General features: G+C 43.3%; 1 protein-coding gene across 1 annotated transcript; it reads right to left on the reverse strand.

The window, feature by feature from the left end:
- Positions 1 to 73: 73 nt before the first annotated feature.
- MLKL (mixed lineage kinase domain like pseudokinase) lies at positions 74 to 8688 on the reverse strand. Its single transcript, XM_065898397.1, is given in 8 exon segments — positions 74 to 279; positions 2937 to 3074; positions 3332 to 3381; positions 3715 to 3866; positions 5911 to 5995; positions 6557 to 6707; positions 8239 to 8442; positions 8445 to 8688. Coding segments are annotated over 8 exon segments (1230 nt in total).
- Positions 8689 to 20045: the final 11357 nt, after the last annotated feature.

Below are 20045 nucleotides of genomic sequence, written 5' to 3' on the forward strand. Positions count from 1 at the left end.
ACCCCCGGAGCAGTTGCAGTCTCCTTTGAAGAAGTCTCGCCGGACTGGCGCCAACAACCACTTCCGGAGCAGCTCAATCCGCCAGCCTGTGTTGCGGCCTCGGCCTGCTCCTATTGGGCAGCAGTCCCAGTCGGCGGCCAATACCCTCTCTTCTTCTTTCTTTGGTCGCCACTGGCTGAAACAGCGGTGCTCTCATTGGCTGATCCTTCGTAAACGGACTAGGCGGGACCACGCTCGAGGAGGCCTCGTACAATTGGTAGGAACCTATGTCCGTCAACTCTCGCCCAAAGAGAAAAGCGGAAGAAGGGTTTTACCGGTCTTTATTTGAGTTTTGTGACGAGAGGAAGCGGAGAGAAAGATTTCTTGGTCCATTTTGGAAAGATGAAAATATTAAAACTGTGCCTCATGCTGTTTCTCCCTAAGTCTTTGGTGAAGGAGATGTCTTTATCCAAAGGCTGGTAGCTAATCCAATAATTTCAAAATGTTGCCCGCAGTATCCCGGAGCCGGTAAAGAGGAGTGGGACAATCCTGTTCATATATTGTATATCCTCCAGTGGGTTGAAGAGCTCATGCAAAAGAACTTACCTACGCGGTCTCTTCAATCCCAAACCATTGCAACAAATTGCCTGCTACTAAACTACCGTCACATCACTTGACAGCAAACATTTTTCAAGCATTTCCCTGAAAGACGAAATCTCACCTTTAGGAGGAAGACCTAAGAATCTAAACCTCAGGCACAGACGGCACACTGCCGAATTTCATTTGCTCAGCTTCCAATTCTGAGTGGAACTAGTAGCAGAGGAGAGTGTAAACAACTGAAAGCCTTGGATTATCCAAGTAATTGACTTTTCAATATTCTCCTCCTCCAAACCTGTCACTAAAGTGAACATTAGCATTTTTTTCCTTTTCCTGCCCCTAAGGGAGCTTCTACTGAGCTATAGCAAGGTTAATATGAGGAAAAGGAATGTTATTTTGTAAACAAATACATATATTATGGCATAGAATGAAAAACATTTTGAGTGATTCTCACTGTTATATAAGTAACTGCATGTCCAATGCAGAAAATTTAGACAATACATAGAAGCAAAAAAGAAAAATCGTCTCCAGAGAAGTCATTAGTTACTTTGTTTAAAATCGTCATCTATCTAAATGTGTATATTTAGGTATAGATGGAATTGTGTTTTAATCTCAAAATATATCTTGAATTGCTTTCCTTGTCCATGAATACATAGGCACATCATCAAACACTGAGTGATTCTTTGAAAATTAAAAAAAATTAATAGGTAATATCACATGGCAAAAAAAATCCGGACAACACAGAGGGCTGCTTAGTGAAAAATATACAGAATGTTTCTAAAAGGTTCTGAGAGTATATTCATTCATGATCCACCTAATGGCCATGTTTACTAATTAGAAGAGAAAGAATAAACACACAAGCCAGAAGGTTATAGTCTTGTCTCCAACTTCCAAAAGTTTTATATAGTTAGAGGAGAAAGGTATTGGCTGTATTTCATTTTAGGGGTGAAATTCCCATTTACAACTTTATGGGTGATTACTTAAACACCAACCCCCCGTTGGCCCATTTGTAAAAAGACTGAAAAAAAAATGCACTAAGCGCCACTTCATAGAAGAGTTGTTTAGATGGATGTCTTTTTTTTTCTCCACCAAAAGACATAACTAATGGGTTCCCCTAAACTACATGATAGTAACTACTTTTATGGACCTGAACGTATAATTTAAATGAAAAATTTGAAAGAACTGTCAAGGTTAAAATATGCCAAAGAAAGTTTACACTTGTGGTAAGCCTCATCCCCAGGCTCTGGGGAAAGCCATGAATTTCCCTCTACCATTAGCAGTACCTTCATTCATTCATTTTCTGGTTCATTCGATCAACAAATATTGGAGTAGCCACTGTCCTACTCCAGGAGAGGAATGTGAAAGCAAGGGACTCATACGTGGTTTCTGAGTCTGTGGCAATGTTCTAGTCTTTAACCAGGGGTGGATATGTGATGTTCTTTTCCTCTGACTTAAAAAAAATTGCACATATATATTTTATACACTGCTGTACTGTGATACATATCACAATAAAGATAAGAAAAACATTATTTTGTATCTTTGAACTCTGTAGCAACTTCAGTGGAAACACTTCCCCAATCCGGGGATACTGCCTGTGAATCATGTTCTCTTGTGTCTGGAGCTTTGTGGAAAGTCTGAGAAATTTGGATCTAGAGTGGGAGAGGGAGACATTCCCAGGGAGGGAGATGGTGTAAAGAAACGGAAGAGCAGCTGATAACCTGGTGAAATAAAAGTCTGAGTAGAGGACTTCCCTGGTGGCACAGTGGTTGAGAGTCTGCCTGCCGATGCAGGGGACGTGGGTTCGTGTCCCGGTCCGGGAAGATCCCACATGCCGCGGAGCGGCTGGGCCCGTGAGCCATGGCCACTGAGCCTGCGCGTCCGGAGCCTGTGCTCCGCAACGGGAGAGGCCACAACAGTGAGAGGCCTGCGTGCCGCAAAAAAAAAAAAGTCTGAGTAGAGGAAATTACCACCCCCCCAGGATGTTGATAAAAGAGAAGGAAGGGAGAGAAAGAATATAGGCTGGAGTAATCTGCCTTCGCAACCCAACTTTAGACTAAACAATGCCCTTAGGGCTGGGTTTCTGAACTCCTGTGCTCTTGATATCTGGGCCGGATAATCTTTGTTGTAGGGGGCTGTCCTGTGCCTTGTAGGATGTTGAGAAGCTTCTATCCACTAGATGCCAATGGCATGTCCACCCCACCCCACCTCCCCTGAGTTGTGACAGCCAAAAATGTCTTTAGACATTGCCAAATGTCCCCCGAAGGGCAAAACAACCCCTGGTTGTGATACATAAGGAAAATCTTTCACAAATGTTAAGTAACACATGTGGCCCATGCTCTTTAGACCAGAAAAAGCCCTACCTTTAACACAGGGCCTCCTGGAGGGCTCATATGCACAGCAATCATCAATGATCTCCTGCAACTGTGAAGGGCAATCTTTATGCACTGGCTCCTGGTGCCAGTCCACAGCCACCAGCTGGTAGATCTTGGAATCACAGCCTGGCATGGAAATGATAGGATGGGAGGCTTAAACATTGCTCTGGCACACACACATTTCTCTGGATGCTGATGGCTGGCAATGGAAGCAAGGACTTTGAGAACTGAAGAAACAGGAGCTTCCAATGACCCCAATGACAAGCGCAGGCAATGCCCACATTGAAGAACAAAGCACCCGGGACAGCACTGATGGGAATCTCTAGTCTCTTGGAAGGCGACCCAATCCCAGCACCATCTGAGCCAACTTTCACACTGGTTACCTTCAAATGGGCTTTTCCCAGTGGCAATTTCCCAGAGGACGATTCCAAAGCTAAAAGAGAACCAAGAAACTGAACAACCGTAACAAGTTTCCCTCTTCCCATGCCCCTCTAGCCATTTCCAGAAAACACAGTGGATTTTCTTTTTGGCTGTGCTGAGCAGCTTGTGGGATCTCAGTTCCCCAATCAGGGATTGAACCTGGGCCACGGCAGTGAAAGCGCAGAGTCTTAACCACTGGACCACAAGGGAAGTCCTCACAGTGAATTTTCTGATTACCACCCAATTCCATTCAACAGAGTTAAGGTGCTCCTCCCTAATGGCATTTGACTTGGACTTTCTTGTCCCGTTCATCTGAGTTAGAATCTGCACAAGAACATATACATACTTGTATATTTCAGCTTTTATGTCATATTTATTATACACATTTTCCAGTCTCTGAGGTGAGATGTATGCGGCAGAATTGGCTCTCTCTGCTTCTTTCCCTTTAGTTGGTCAGCTGATGGAAATCTGTGTTTTGCTCAACTCAAATCCTGCAAGCTAGATAATGACTCAGAGACAGAAAGAAACAGCACCATCTCAGGTGGGGGATAGAGGGAAGGGGTTGGTGCTACACATGATTTTCAGGGGATGGTTTTTTTCCTTTGGGATGTATTTCCAGTGGTGTCTTCTGGCTCTGTGGCTACTCTCCTGGCTGGCATCCTGGGTTCAATTTATTATGGTGTAACGACCAAGAGAAACACAAAGAGGTTTCTTCTCTGTAAAACGGGGCATGAGGATTACTTGAGGTGATGGTTATAAAGCACCTGTAAGACTTGGTATGTTGTTGTTCTAGTGTTACTATGTTAGATACAGGGCTTTCTCAGTTGACGACTCAGCTCCACTGAGTGAGTGTGGACGGGGTGCCTGGAGTCACCGATGGCTCATTTTCTCTCGGAAGCAGACCAAAAAAACACACAAAAAACCAACACAGGGGTATCCTCTCTGTTGTATCTGAACCTATAGGCAGCCTGTTACCCCACTGACCCTGCACGGTCAATGCCATGCTCTTAAAGAAGCCACAGCACAAGTCACGGGAGTGTGCGTTCTCCTTGGTCCATGCACATCTGTCATCAGCACCATCCGTGTGCAGAGGGCTGCCAGCCCTAAACGCAGCCAGGGATCCAAAACTAGGGTCAAGGTCAGGAAAAGGATTAGACACTTAGGTGGCTCCTCCCCCTTTCATTCACATGTTCAGTGAGCACTGACATCCTCTGACATCTGGCTCCACGCTAGCCACCCGGGGTGAAAGGCTGAACAGCACATGTTACAGTCAGGTGTGAGAAGGACCGTGCTTTGTGAACACTTATATTACACCAGCTACGGGGAAAGACATCTGAAAGGCAGAAAAGACCCATCTTCTGTTATTCAGAGAAAGCTATCTGTGGATGACAGAGAAAATATTCTTTTAGCACTTGGGAACAGTGGACATCGAGTTAACAGAACCCTTTTCTCTTCCATAGGGGAATCTGAATTTCAGTGGACCTTTTAGCTCTATTCGCCTGGGAAACTGACAAAAGCTGACTGTTACCTATGCTCCTAAGTAATATTGCTGCTGATTTAAAAATGATGGGTGATTAGTAACTTGTTTATGGATGAGAGGTCGGGGGGATGGGGACTATAAAGAGCTATTGGGGGACTTCCCTGGTGGTCCAGTGGTAAAGAATCCGCCTTCCAATGCAGGGGACGTGGGTTCAATCCCTAGTCGGGGAACTAAGATCCCACATGCCCTGGGGTAACTAAGCTGGCACACCACAACTACTGAGCCTTTGCACCTCAACTAGAAAGCCCATGTGCCACAACTAGAGAGCCCAAACACCGCAACTAGAGAGAAGCCTATGCGCCACAAGGAAGAGCCTGCGTGCCACAGCGCAAGATCCTGCATGCCTCAACGAAGATCCCGTGTGCCACAACTAAGACCCGACGCACCCAAAAAAGTAAAGAAAATAAATAAATAAATAGTCTAAGAAAAAGAAAGAATATTGACTCCTGTGAGTCGTGAGGCTTCTAAGCCTGGATGGCCCCACACCCACCCGAGGGGAGCCTCTTTCTGTCACACCTAGGATGAGGAGAATATCTCCTGGAGGATTGTGGGGACAGGTGTGGCATCTCCGGCTGGAGAGAAGAATTTGATGCTACCCTGCTGGCAAGCTGTGTTGCGTGCTACCCTTCTAATTGCCTCCAGGTGCCAAGTGTGGGCTATGGCTGGCCTGTGAGTCTGAATGCCTACCTGGGCTTAAGAAGATCCCCTCATGGGTGTTTCAGGGACACAGAAGTGGTGTCCAGGCATCTAAGGGGAAATGGCTCTTAGCCCATCCCTGCTGAGTGCCTGGGCAGCGGTGGACGACGGGCATCAGAAGAGCAGGCAGGACTGAGTCTGTCCTGTGGTGGGCACACGGGAAGCTGTCCGGGCAGGGGAAGAGTTGAACTCAGTTGAAGGCAGAGAAACAAGCAGGCACAGTCCTCTGGGAAATGTGCATCCCTCTCCCAGCACCAAACAGTCACACAGGTCAAACTCAAAGGGCCCCTGGAAAGCCATACTCACCTTCACGTTGCAGTCTTTAGTCACCAGGAAGCTCGTGCTGCTGATGTTTCTGTGGAGTTCTGCAGGTGTTTCCAAATGGTGCAGCCTGACACGACCAAAGGCACGGGACATTAGTGACCTTTGCACAGACTTTGCTATCCACGGGTAGGTGGGAAAACCGGGATGCAGAGGTGAGATTTGACAATTGTGAGCTGTACGCCTCTGTGGTGCTCTGCCTGGGAAGCACTGAGCAAAGCAAAGGGCTCAGAGGCATGGCTGGATGGTTGGACCCTACCTAGGACCCTTCTGGTTGAAACAGAATGTGAAGCTGGGGTTCCCACCAACTTAGTAAGTGTTAAGTGTTTTGGATTAATGGAGCCCCTGCCTCCCAGTTTGGGGTGTTATCACAGAGTTGGCCTTAGGTTGGCTTCTCCCAGAAGCAGATCATGAGCCACAGATTTGGGTACAAGTGATTGATTAAGAAGGTATTCCCAGGAGAAACCAGGTGAGGGAGTAGAGGAAGCAGGACAGAGAAGAAGAAATCAAGCAAGGGTGTGACTTCAGGTGAAGTTCCAGGCTCAGCCTGACCCCACGGGGACTTCTAGAGGATAACTACCCCTCAGGGTTTGTTCTGCACGAAGCAAAGGAGCTGGACTTTTGTACTCACACCTGTTGTTCAATGACTGTGGACTGGGTGGGGTTGGGGGAGAGGAACAGGGACAGGGACAGGTGGCTATAAAGCTCCCGGGCACTTTCAGCTCTCAGGGCCAAGGGGCTCCAGTGCCCATGGATATTCCTCTGCAGATGGCGGCCATGAGCTGTTAGCAGCAAAGTATGCTGAGTGGGGGGGGGATGAGTGTGCAGAGCAGGTGAAAAGGATCAGAGGACATCTGGATAGGTGCTAACAGTGTCTCCTACAGTCCAAAATGACTTCTCATAAAACTCACTAGTGTAGGGAGTTGAGGAGGAATAAACTTTATGATTTCCAAGAAAGATCTAAGGCAGTATTTCCAAAAGTATGGATAAGTGGTATGCAAGATGACATAGTGAGAAAATTATTCTTCTTTTAATTCCAGTCTTTCTGATTACGCCAAGAAGAAAGTCTCAGTTTGGTGTTGGATGTCTTTAATACCTCCCTAAATCTGCTGACATCTCCTCTGCACAAAGAGAATGCCGGTCTGAATTGCAGGGCTTTGGGCAGGAGGCATCATGCAGCCAGAATTTAATAACATTGTTTTGGTTTTATTTGTGGTCACCTATTTGTGATAAGTGATTCTCGTCTTCAAGTTATGGTAGTAATAGAAAGTGTCCTTTTTTATTTTATTTTATTTTTTATTTATTTATTTATTTTTTATTTTTTATTTTTTGCTGTACGTGTGCCTCTCACTGTTGTGGCCTCTCCCATTGCGGATCACAGGCTCTGGACGCGCAGGCTCAGCGGCCATGGCTCACGGGCCCAGCCGCTCCGTGGCATGCGGGATCTTCCCGGACCAAGGCACAAACCCGCGTCCCCTGAATCGGCAGGTGGACTCTCAACCACTGCGCCACCAGGGAAGCCCAAATCTAAAATTCTTATCAGGTCTACCAGGACCTGCATGACCTTGCTCCTGTATCTTCTGGCCTACCTCCCCACTTTCATCTGGTATCTCTCCTTCACCTACCACACTAAAGCCATGCTGGCTTCTGGCTGTTCCTTGCACAGGCCATATTTATTCCCACCTCAGGGCTTTTGCATTCATTGTCTTCCCGGCCTGGAATGCGCCTCTCCCTCAACTTCACATGACTCACTCCTTTTGATTATTCAAGGTGTCCATTCAAATGTCACCCTGACCACTCTCACTGCACCCACTGTCACTTTCCATCTCATTACCATGTGTACGATTTTTATTGCCTTTAGATAAAATAATTTACTTAGCCCTCTATCTGCAGACTTTATGTTCCGTGAAGGCAAAGATCTTGTGTATTTTGCTCTGTGTTGAATCTCCAGCACTTAGAACAGTGCCTGGCACATGGTACTCAATTCCTGTTTGTTTAGATAATTAGTGAATTTTTCTTCCTGGATAATTTACATATTAATGGAACGTCCTGGAAAAACTAAGGCTGGGAGGATTGACATCAAAGAGAATGGAAAGGGAAACATGACTCATCCGTACCACCCCCACCCCGCCACTGGTGGCACACTCAAATCTCACCAGCCCCCACCATGTCTGTACCCAGGGATGTCCGGAGTTCTGAGTTACATGAATAGACACCTACTAAAACCTCTTCAGCCTTCCTGATTTTTTGGTAAACAAAAATGAGACTAATATACCCCCATTTGGAGTCCCCCCATCTAAAAAAACTCCTTACCACTTCTCAGTCCTTGGATAACCTTCCTGTCTTCCTCTGCGTCCTACTGATCTTCCTGTTGCCAGAATGCTCCTGGGCTGATGCTTGAAATATGCATCTGTTGATCCACCTGAAGCAGTGGTGAGAACTCCTCCCAGACATCTCTCAGCCTCTTGTTCACTCCAGTGAACAGTATTCTGTCATGCCCTACTGTTAGAAACTTCTGGATTTATTGCTGAACTTATCTATCCACTCCTTAGCTTCCTCTAGGGCAGCCTGGAAACGTTTCAGGGCAGTGGTTATCTCGGTGGGCAGGTTCCTCTCTCCTTGGGCCTGGAGCATTTGCAGAGGCTGCAGCAGGCCATGGACATGGCTCCTTAGATGTCAGCACTGTTTCTGGCAGTATTTCATCTCTTCACACTGGTTGTAGATAAGCTGGACTAAGGAGATGATCTGCCTCAATTGATCCATTTCTGGAAGAAACAGATGGAATTTGTTTAAGTCTCAGGAATCTCCTGCATATTTACTACTGGGCTAAGGGTGTCTGTGATTTAAATGGCTGTAGAGGTCTCCCCATAAACTTCATGTAAGGTAGAGATGGCTTGCTGTCCACCAAAATCTTCCAGTTTTAGCTGGAAAGTGTTGGCCCAGCTAGGACTACATCTCCCAGCCTTCCTTGCACCTTGATGTGGCCATGTGACTAGTTCTCACCAATGGGGTGTGAGTAACATAAGTGTTACTTTGGGCTGAGTCAGGTTTGTCTCCTTCACACACTGTCAGCTGGTTACACAGGATGATGTAGCCCTAGGTGTGGTAGAGCCCAAGAAGGGAGAACCTGGATCCCGGAATCATCGCTTGGAGGAGAGCTGCTCATAAACCTGGAATATCTGCCATGGACTAAATTTCTATTGCATTTGAACCATTATATTTTGGGGTCTATTTATTAAATAAATTTAGCCTATTCTAACAAATATATCCTGCCAAAGTATAGGGGTGACTATAGGATAGTAGGTTGAAAAGCTCAGGCCCTTTCCAAATAAGGCAAGGATTACCTAGTAAGTCACCAACTGTTCAAGGATAAAGGGCCCAGTGGTGGAAGATCTAGTTTTTAAAGAGCAATCAGAAATTTGGATTTTTATGTTAAATCTCTCAATTTAAAATATTGCAACCAAGTCAAAAAATGTTTTAAAAACTGTGCAGTCCAACACTGTGTGGATCAAATAAAATACGTTTGTCAACTGGATATTGCCATGAAGCCTCAGTTTACTACCTTGGCCACAGCCGGCTGAGGATATTCAGGACTGTAATAGAAGTTGGCTTCTGCAGTCTCAAATTTTCTTTTCTGTCTCTTTTCCCAGTGCTTGAGCAGCCCTGCCTCCCTGGTCCTCACCTCCATCCCTCTCTACTGTGTTTTTAGCACTCTGTAAATTTGTTCCAGCCTCCCCATTGGCCGATGCATCAATAAGCCTTCATGTTGTAAGTGCTGACCCCTCAGAGGCATTTGCACTAAAGATTAAGAGACTTTTCAGGCCCAGAGGAGTTGAGGTAGACATCTGTGTTGCCTATACAGCATCCATTTCTCTACTTCCTATTGTTGCCCAAATTTTCTGTGACTATCTGCTCCTCCTCCATTCAGCAATCAGTTTGTGGGGAGCTGGCCCCACCCCTGGTTCTAAGGGTGAGACTTGTATCTAAGCCAGTGGTTCTAAACTGAAGGTGACTTTGCACACGCCCCCCACTCCCTGCTGGGACTTTTGGCAACGTCTGGAGACATTTTTGGTTGCCACGGCTAGGGGATGGGTGTCATTGACATCTAGCAGGTAGAGGTCAAGGTGCTACGATGCATAGGATGCTTCCCACCCCGCCCCGCCAACAAAGAATGATTCAGCCCCAAATGTCAATAGTGCAGGGGTTGAGAAACGTTGATCTAAGTCATCAGACAATTCCTAGTAGCTTATCACAGTGATTTGTTCAAAACTGGGCACCTGGGCTACTTTGAGGGGTACGTTTGCTGGGGAAGTTCCTGGCTCCCCTAAGCCAGCCCAGTAAGTCAGCTTCTAACTCTCAACCTCTCTCTGAATAGGAGTGAGAAAGCATGGAGCCCTGATTCTAAAGCTGTGGAATGAGGCTAACCTACAGATGGCAGAACGGAAAGAAAAGAATGAGTCCTCGGTGACAACATTGAGCCACTGGTGGTTTGAACTGACCCTGAAGTGTACCTCATTCCTCAATTACAGGTTTCATGAACCAATAATTTTCCTTATTGTTTAAGCTCCTTTGAATCGTGTTTGCTGTACTTGCAACCAAAGGCAACTGTGTTCAGTAATGAATGATGATAATAGCGATGATTACTACAGGCTAAGTGCTTTGGAACCACAAGCTCACTGTGGTTATCTGCATTGTATAGGTGAAGATCCTGAGGTAGGGAAAGGTTGCATTTAAATAAGTACAAGTCCACAGAAACGGTTGCCAAAGGACTTTTATTTTGGCAGGCAAGATCTTAGTTCCCCCGCAGTGGAAGAGCAGAGTCTTAACTAATGGACTGACAGGGAAGTCTCTCTAAAATACTTTTAAACAAAGTTAATCTCAACAGTTCTATTCCAAGAAGGTAATTGGTCTGGAGCCCAAATCTGGTTTAAAAGTATGAGTAAGAAACTAGCAGAAGCCAAACCAAATAAGCAACTAATTGATACATTTTTGTTGTTGTCTTAGAGTTATACTGATCTAACAAGAGAAGTAACAGGTATTAGGGCATGCCTAAAAAGACTCAATGGGTCTCAGGCTGCCCAGCTATTCACAGTTGCTAAGCAGAGAGCTTCAAGGCCATTTCTTGGGACTCCTGAGGGCAATGAACTATATACCTTTCTCTGGTCCACCGGAGACAAAGGCAGACGTGAAAATGTTGCTCAAGGAACCTTGAGGATTTCAGCTTCATAGCTCCAAGCTTCAGTTATCTTATTGCCAGCCTCATCAAAAAAGCCATATCTCAGAAACAACTAATCAAAAGATAATCGGAAAAAATACCCCACTCATCAAAGCAATAATTTAAAACAATACATTTCGCAGGAAAAGTGATAACGTGGTATGAGGAAAACCACAGAAAACAAAGCTTCAAGAAATGGAGAGGGACTTCCCTGGCAGAGACGTGGTTAAGACTCCGTGCTTCCACTGCAGGGAGCTCGGGTTCCATCCCTGGTTGGGGGACTAAGGTCTCGAATGCCTCCAGGCGTGGCCACAATAAAAACCAAAAAACGAAATGGAAAGAACTGTTATTTTCCTAGCTGGGAAGATTAAAAATGACAAACCTGGCAATCCTTTCCAAAGGTAAATCCAATTTAACGCAGCTCCAATAAAACTCGCAATGGCACGTTTTGGTACTGAAAGTAAATGATCCTCAAGTTCATTTGAAAGAGGAAATTAGTAGCAATAACAAGGATTTTTGTAATAAAAAGGGACTTACCTATAAGATATTATAATTACTAAAATTGTTTAGGGCTTATTAATTTTATAATTACTAAAATTGTTTAGGGCTTATTAAGTATAGGAAAAAGATACCAAAAGGATGAAAGGGAATATAAATACATATATACTTTGACTCAACAATGTGAATTTCTAGGAACTTGTGTTGTGGAAAAGCTCATGTGTGTACAGATAGTTGGATACTAAGGATGTACATTGAGGTGCTATTTGTAATATGTAAAACTGATAACAACCTTGATAAGGATATGTTACTTGCAGAAAAACAATGAGGGGTAAAAGTCACTAATTTTAAAAGTGAAAAATCTTAAAACGGTAGTAACAATATAAATCCTTTGAGAACTCTAATGCCATTTCCTCCTCCCCTCCGAAAAATGCCATCAAGCAACCTTTCCTGATGAGCCATTTTACATAAGGTTACTCTCCTTGTGTCTAAAATGGGCCCCCAGAAAAGGAAGAGGGCATTAATGATCAAGATCTGGAATCATCTCCCTTGGCAATGTCGCACTGTCTGGAGTTGTCTGTCTGGGCTGCTTGGTCAATTCTGCTGAGCTGGGTTCCCGAGGCCCTTCCACAACGACCTCCACCCGGAGCCCACCCCTTTGCCGCGCCTTCTTTAGCTGGAAGCGGTCGGAGACACGAGCGGGCGGCTCCACCCTCAGAGCCGAGGAAAGAAAACCAACTCGGTCCTGAGTTGCAGGAAATGGGACCGTGGGTCACCCCCACCTCCCACTGCGGCTCTCCCCTCACTGCTCACGAATCTGGTTGCGCCCTTCAGCCCCGCCGCCTCCGGGGACCGCGCGCGCCCCGGGACGACTGCCAGACTCACCCTTGTCCCTCCTGAGGGCGTCCAGTCGGTCCTGTGCACAGTTCCAGGCAGACACATCGGCTTCTCTTCTCGGACGACTGCCTTCCTCCCGGGCGAGAAGTCTGCGAACGCGAGACCCTGGGGGAAGTGCCGAGTCCCCGCGCCTCCTGCCCTCGGTGCCCGTGCCGCGCGCCCTGCGCTCCGCTGGCGGAGCGGGACTCACCCGACGCCGGCTGCCACCGGCCGGATGTGTCCCTTCGAAGTCAAGCGACGTTCGGCTCACGGCGCCTGAGCCCGGCCCCTCCACGTGTCCCCGAATCAGCTTTATCGGTGGCTGTTTTTGCCCTGAGCCGGCTAAAGGACTGGGCGTCGGACAGGGAAGTCTGGCCCGCCTTCTCGCAGCTTTCACAGGGCTCTTGTAGCCAAACCCCAGGCTCAGGGTGCATTGGTTCCCTAGAACCTCTTTCCATCTGGCTCAGAGCGAAGGATCCTTCCTTCCTCCTGGTATTCTCCCCTTGCCCTTTCCACACTCCCCGACCTTCCCCAAATTTCTCAGTAATTATTTACAGAGTACTCCTGGGGCCAGAGATTCAGAAAAGAATAAGGTCCCAGGAAACTATTATAACCAGGACACAGTATGGGAAAGATTAGATGAGCAAAAAACAGAGCTAGAGAGAAGGTGCTTGTGTCTGCTTCTCGGTGATTGAAAATGTTGGGGTTGGGGGAAGGGAGTGAAGGAAGAGACACACTTAAGCTGGGGTGGGGAGTTCGGCGGAAATCAACTTCCTCCTCTAAGGTCACTGCAGAGCTTTCTCTTTTGGTGCAAGTCATGTTTTATTACAGTTAGCTGTGTCCCCAGCTGGGAAGTCTGAGGAATGACATTCATTAACTCATCAGGCTGTTTCCTCTAAAAGGACAGAATTGGATTGTATGAGAAGACTTTTTGGATAGGGAAGACCTGGGTAGAGGACGTCTGGGGTGTTTATTCATTTATATTCTCCTGCTGTTTTCTCCACCTACTGCATTATCAGTTTTCTTCTTAGCTCAGGTTCCCTAGTAGCAGAGTCCAAAAAAGAGAATCAGGTACATTGTGATTTATTGAAGGAAGGCTCTCAGGATAGAGGGTAGGATAGGGCAGGGGGAGAAAATAGCTAAGCAAGGATGCGGTCTCAGTGCAGACTAGCTTCAGCCAGATTCCATGGGGAGGTCTGGAGCAAGAAGCTCTGGAGCAAGAGGCAGCTTCTGCTTTGAATAGATCAGAAGTTAGGTCACAAGAAGTCTTAACAAATTCAAGAAGATTGAAATCATACCAAGTATTTTTTCTGACCACAGTGGAATGAAACTAGAAATCAATAGAAGGAAAACTGGAAAATTCATAAATATGTGGAAATTAAACAACTCTTGAGCAACTATCCTGTCAAAAAAGAAACCAAAAGAAAATTAGAAAGTACCTTGAAACAAATGAAACACAACATACCAAAACTTAGGGGATGCAACAAAAGCAGTACTGAGAGGGACGTTCACAGCAATAAATACCTACATAAAAAAGAAGAAATCTCAAATAAACAACCAAACTTTACACTTCAAGGAACTAGAAAAAGAAGAACAAACTAAGCCCAAGGTTAACAGAAGGAAGGAAATAAATATTAGAGCAGAAATAAATGAAATAGAAAACAGAAAAATAATAGAAAAAAATCAGTGAAACAGTTTATTTTTTTAAAGATAAACTCTACAAACCCTTAGCTTCACTAAGAAAAAAAGAGAGAAAATTCAAATAAAAAGAGTCACAAATAAAAGACATTACAACTGATGTCACAGAAATAAAAAGGATCAAAAGTGACTGTAATTCCCTGGAGGTCCAGGGATTGGGATTCCAGGTCTTCAGTGCCAGGGGTCCGGGTTTGATCCCTGGTTGGGGAACTAATATCCCACAAAGCCCTGCAGCATGAGCAAAAAAAAAAAAAAAAGAGAGAGAGAGATTGTGATGAACAATTATATGCCAACAAACTGGGTAACCTAGAAGAAACAGATAAATTCCTAGAAACATACAGCCTACCAGGATTAAATCATGAAGAAATAGAAAGTCTGAACAGACCTATAATTAGTAATGGAGACTGAATCAGTAATCAAAAACCTCCCAACAAAGAAAAGCCCAGGGCCAGATGGCTTCACTAGTGAATTGTACGAAACATTTAAAAATGAATTAGTACCAATCCTTGTTAAACTCTTGCAAAAAATTAAAGAGGAGAGAACACTTCGAAGCTCATTTTATAAGCTCAGCATTACCCTGATATCAAAGCCAGACAAAGATATAAGAAAAGTACAGGCCAATACTCCTGCTGAATATAGATACAACAATCCTCAACAAAATACTAGCAAACCAAATCCATCAACACATTAAAAGGATCATACACCATGACCAAGTGGGATTTATTCCTAGGATGCAAGAATGGTTCAACATATGAAAATCAATTAATGTGATACACCACAGTAACAGAATAAAGGATAAAAACATATGATCATCTCAATAGGTGCAGAAAAAGTATTTCACAAAATTCAAAACTCTTTAATGATTAAAGACTCTCAACAAATTAGAAATAGGAGGAAATTATCTCAACATCACTAAGGCCATATATTACAAGCTCACAGCTAACATCATTCTCAGTGGTGAAAAACTGAATGCTTTTCCTCCAAGATCAGGAACAAGGCAAGGATGTTGACTCTCACCAGTTCTATTCAATATAATAATAGAAGTCCTAGCCAGAGCAATTAGGCAAGAAAAAGAAAGAAAAGACATCAAAATAGGAAAGAAAGAAGTAAAGTTGTACCTGTTTGCAGATTACATGGTCTTATCTATAGAAAACTCTAAAGACGCCATTTAAAAAGCCCACAAAACTGTTAGAACTAATAAATGAATTCAGTGAAGTTGCAGGATACAAAATCAACGTAAAAAATCAGTTGTGTTTCTATACACTAACAACAAGTTATCTGAAAATGAAATTAGGAAAACAATGCCATCTTCAATAGCACCAAAAAGAATAAAATACTTAGGAATAATAAATCAACTAGGGAGGTAAAAGACTTGTACACTGAAAACTACAAAACACTGATGAAGGAAATTAAACAATATACAAATAAATGTAAAGACCAGTGTTCATGGATTGGAAGACTTAATATTGTTAAAATGAGCATCTACCCAATGCAGTCTACAGATTCAATGCAATCCCTATCAAACTCCCAATGTCACTTTATAGAGAAATAGAAAAACAATTCTAAAATTAATATGGAGGGACTTCCCTGGTGGTCCAATGGTTAAGACTCCATGCTTCCACTGCAAGAGGTGCAGGTTCAATCCCTGGTTGGGGAACTAAGATCTCTCATGCAGCATTAAATTAAATTAAATTAATATGGAAACACAAAAGATCATAAATAGCCAAATCATTCTTTTTTAAATTTATTTATTTTTGGCTGCATTGGGTCTTAATTGCTGCATGCAGGCTTTCTCTAGTTGTGGTGCGTGGGGGCTACTCTTCATTGTGGTGCACTGGCTTCTCATTGCAGTGGCTTCTCTTTTTGCAGAGCATGGGCTCTAGGTGCACGGGATTCAGTAGTTGTGGCTCGTGGGCTCTAGAGCGCAGGCTCAGCAGTTGTGGCACATGGGCTTAGTTGCTCCGCAGCACATAGGATCTTCCTGGGCATGAACCTGTGGTGTCCCCTGCATTGGCAGGCATATTCTTAACCACTGTGCCACCAGGGAAGCCCCCAAATCATTCTTGGGAAAGAAGAACGAAACTGGAAGAATCACATTTTCTTATTTCAAAATATATTACAAAGCTACAGTAATCAAAACATTATGGTACTGGCATAACAGCTGACATATAGACCAATGGAACAGAATAGAGAACCCAGAAATAAATCCACATATATACGATCAACTGATCTTTGACAAGGGTGCCAAGAATACACAATGGGACAAGGATAGTCTGTTCAACAATTAGTGCTGGGAAAACCATATCCACATGCCAAAAAATTAAATTGAACCCTTATTTTATATCACTCACAAAAACCAACTCAAAATGGATTAAAGACTTACACATGACACCTGAAACTGTAAAACTTTTAGAAGAAGACATAGGGGAAAAGCTTTGTGACATTGACCCCAGCAATGATTTCATGGATATAACACCAAGAGCACAGGTAACAAAAATAAGTAAAATTATATTAAACCAAAAAGCTTCTACACAGCAAAAGAAACAAGAGTGGAAAAGCAACCTATGGAATGGTAGAAAATATTTTCAAACCATATATTTGATAAGGGGTTAATCTCCAAAATATATAAAGAACTCCTACAACTCAATGATAAAAAAATGAATAACCTGATGGGAAAAAATGGGCTAAGGACTTGAACAGACATTTCTCCAAAGAAGACTTACAAATGGCCCACTTGCATGTGAAAAAATGCTCAACGTTACTAATCATTAGGGAAATGCAAATCAAAACCACAATGAAATATCATCTCACACCTATCAAGATGGCTATTATAAAAAAGAAGAAGACAACAAGTGTTGGTAAGGATGTAGAGAAACTGAAACCCTTGCACACTGTTGGAGGGAAAATGGTGCAGTCATTATGGAAATCAGTACGGAGGTTTCTCAAAAAGTTAAAAGTAGAACTACCATATGATCCAGCAATCCCACTTTTGGGTATTTAACCAAAATAGTTGAAATCAGGATTTCAAAGAAATAGCACATCTATGTTCATTGCAATACTATTCACAATAGCCAAGAAGTGAAAACAACCTAAATGTCCATTAACAAATGAATGGATAAAGTAAATGTGGTATATACCTACAATGGAATAGAATTCAGCCTTAAAAAAGAAGGAAATTTTGCAATATGTAACAACATGGATGAACCTCGAGGACATTATACTAAATGAAATAAGCTGATCACAGAAAGACAAATACAGCATGACTCAGCTTATAAGAGGTATCTAAAACATCAAATTCATAGAATCAAAAAGAGGCATGGTGGTTCCCAGAGGCTGTGGGAGGGGGAAATGGGGAGTTACTAGTCATTGAGCATCAAGTGTCGGTCAAGAAAGATGAATAAGCTCCAGAGAACTGCTGTACAACATTGTACCTACAGTCAACAATAATATATTGTACACTTTAAAAATTGTCAAGAGTGTAGACCTCATGTTAAGTGTTCTTTCCATAATAATAAAAAAGAAATAAAAGGACTGTAAGAGAATATATGAACAATTGTACACCAACCAATTAGATAACCTAGATGAGACGCACACAAATAACCTAAGTGATTCAAGAAGAAATAGAAAAATTTGAACAGACTTATAACAAGTAAAGAGACTGACTCAGTAATCAAAACCCTCCCCCCAAAATAAAAGGTCGGGCCAGATGATTTCACTGGTGAATTCTACAAAGTATTTGAAAATGAATTAACACTAATCCTTCTCAAACTGTTTCAAAAAGATAAATGGAGAGAACACTTCCTAACCCATTTTATGAGGCCAGCATTACCCTGATACCACAAGAAAGAAAACTACAAACAAATACCATTGATGAATATAGATGAAAAACTCCACAACTAAATACTAAAAAACTGAATCCTAAAACACAGTAGTGGATTGTACGCCTTTTTATGACCAAATGAGATTTATCCTAGAAATGAAAGTGTGGTTCAACATATGCAATCAATATAATACACCATATTAATAAAACAAAGGAAAAAAACCCACATGATCATCTCAATTGATGCAGGAACAAATTTTGACAAAATTCAACACCATTTCATGATGAAAACAGCAAACCAGGAATAGAAGGGAACTTCCCTTTGATAAAGGACATTTATGAAAAACCCACAGCTAACATCATATCTAATGGTGAAAGACTGAATGCTTTCTCCCTAAGATCAGGAATAAGAGAAGGATGCTTATGTTCATCAGTGCTGTTCAACATTGTACTGGAAGTTCTAGACAGAACAATTAGTCAAGAAAAAAAACTTAAGGCGTTCAAATTGGATAATAAGTAAAAACATCTCTGTTCACTGATGACATAAGCTTGTATGTAGAAAACCAAGTGTCCAATAAAAATTTTACTAGAGCTAATGAAGGAATCCAGCAGAGTTGCAGGATGTAAGATTAACACAAAAATCAGATGTGTGTCTATACACCAGCAATGAAAAATACAACAAAGGAAATTATGAAAACAATTCCAATTACAATAGCAGCCAAAAGAATAAAATATTTGGGAATAAATATAACCAAGTAGGTGAAAAGACCTGTACACTGAAAACTACAAACCATTGCTGAAGTAAATTAAAGAGTTCCAGGTATAAACACCTGGACCGCCAGTCTCTTGCCAGTGCCTGTATTTGCAGAACTGGCAGTCAATATGCAAAAGAACACACTGATGCAGTTCACACAGATCAGCCTCACAGGGTACTGAGAGGGATGGGAAAGAAGGGGAGAGTGAATCTGGAGAGTAAATGGCAAGTATCTAGCCCATCTCATAATTCCTATGTCTGATGTCTTTGTCGGTGTATTTGTTGCATGTTGTTTCTATCAGCGTTTACTCATGGTGCCTTCTTTCCCTGTGTGTTTTGTTTTGTTTTTATTGTGAGCTTATAGTCCTTGGAATTTTATCTGTGGGAATTTTTTGAGGCCTGGATTGAAGCTACATATTTTTCCACCAAAATTTATAAGTGCTTCTCCTGAGAGCCTTGTGACTCCACCTGTCAGGGATATTTTACACTAAAATTTTGACTTGAGGTGTTTCAAACCACACAGTTTATGTGAATCCACGCTTCAGACCACCGTGAGGGCTATGCTTGGGGTTCTATATTCTCAAAAGAGCTTTTTCTCCACTCCATGCAGGTAATTTTACTTGCAGTGCCCTGGGAAGGTGGTTTTACTTCTGGTTCGCTCTTCCACTGCGGATCTAGCCTTTTGGGGTCTGTAGCAGACATGTCTGGGATCCTTGTCATATCCCTTCAGTCCACCTCTGGTCTTAACCTCAGTTGTGGTGGAAGGTTCTGTGGGAACTCAGCCACAGTTCTGGTGGATAGTTCCTAGCAAGCTCACACTCAGCTTGTACTGACTGCATCCCACTTCAATTGCATACATCTGTCTTTCTGCTTTTGTTCCAGGACCTTTGTCAAAGCCAAGGAATCTGGTTGCGTTGCATGCTGGGACAGCACACCAGTGAGAAGGGTGTTGACACCAATGCTCAACCAATAGGAGAGGAAGCTGTGGGTAAATGTTCCAGCCTCTTGTCCTTTAGGTGGACAATTCTGGCAGGTATTCTGTCTGCTTCTCAAGATGCCCCTGTGGAATCCATATGAGAACTTCAAATACTCATTCTTATTTGGCTCCCCCACTGTCTACTCTTTCCCAATTTCTCACTCTTTATTTCTGCAATTGCCTCCCAAATAAACTACATGCATGAATGCTCTTGTTTTAAGGTTTGCTTTTTAGGGAACCTAAATGAAGACAGCCCCCTACCTTTATGCTTTTGTCAAAATGA

This window comes from Phocoena phocoena, chromosome 20, assembly GCF_963924675.1.
Source record: "Phocoena phocoena chromosome 20, mPhoPho1.1, whole genome shotgun sequence".
NCBI lineage: Eukaryota > Metazoa > Chordata > Mammalia > Artiodactyla > Phocoenidae > Phocoena > Phocoena phocoena.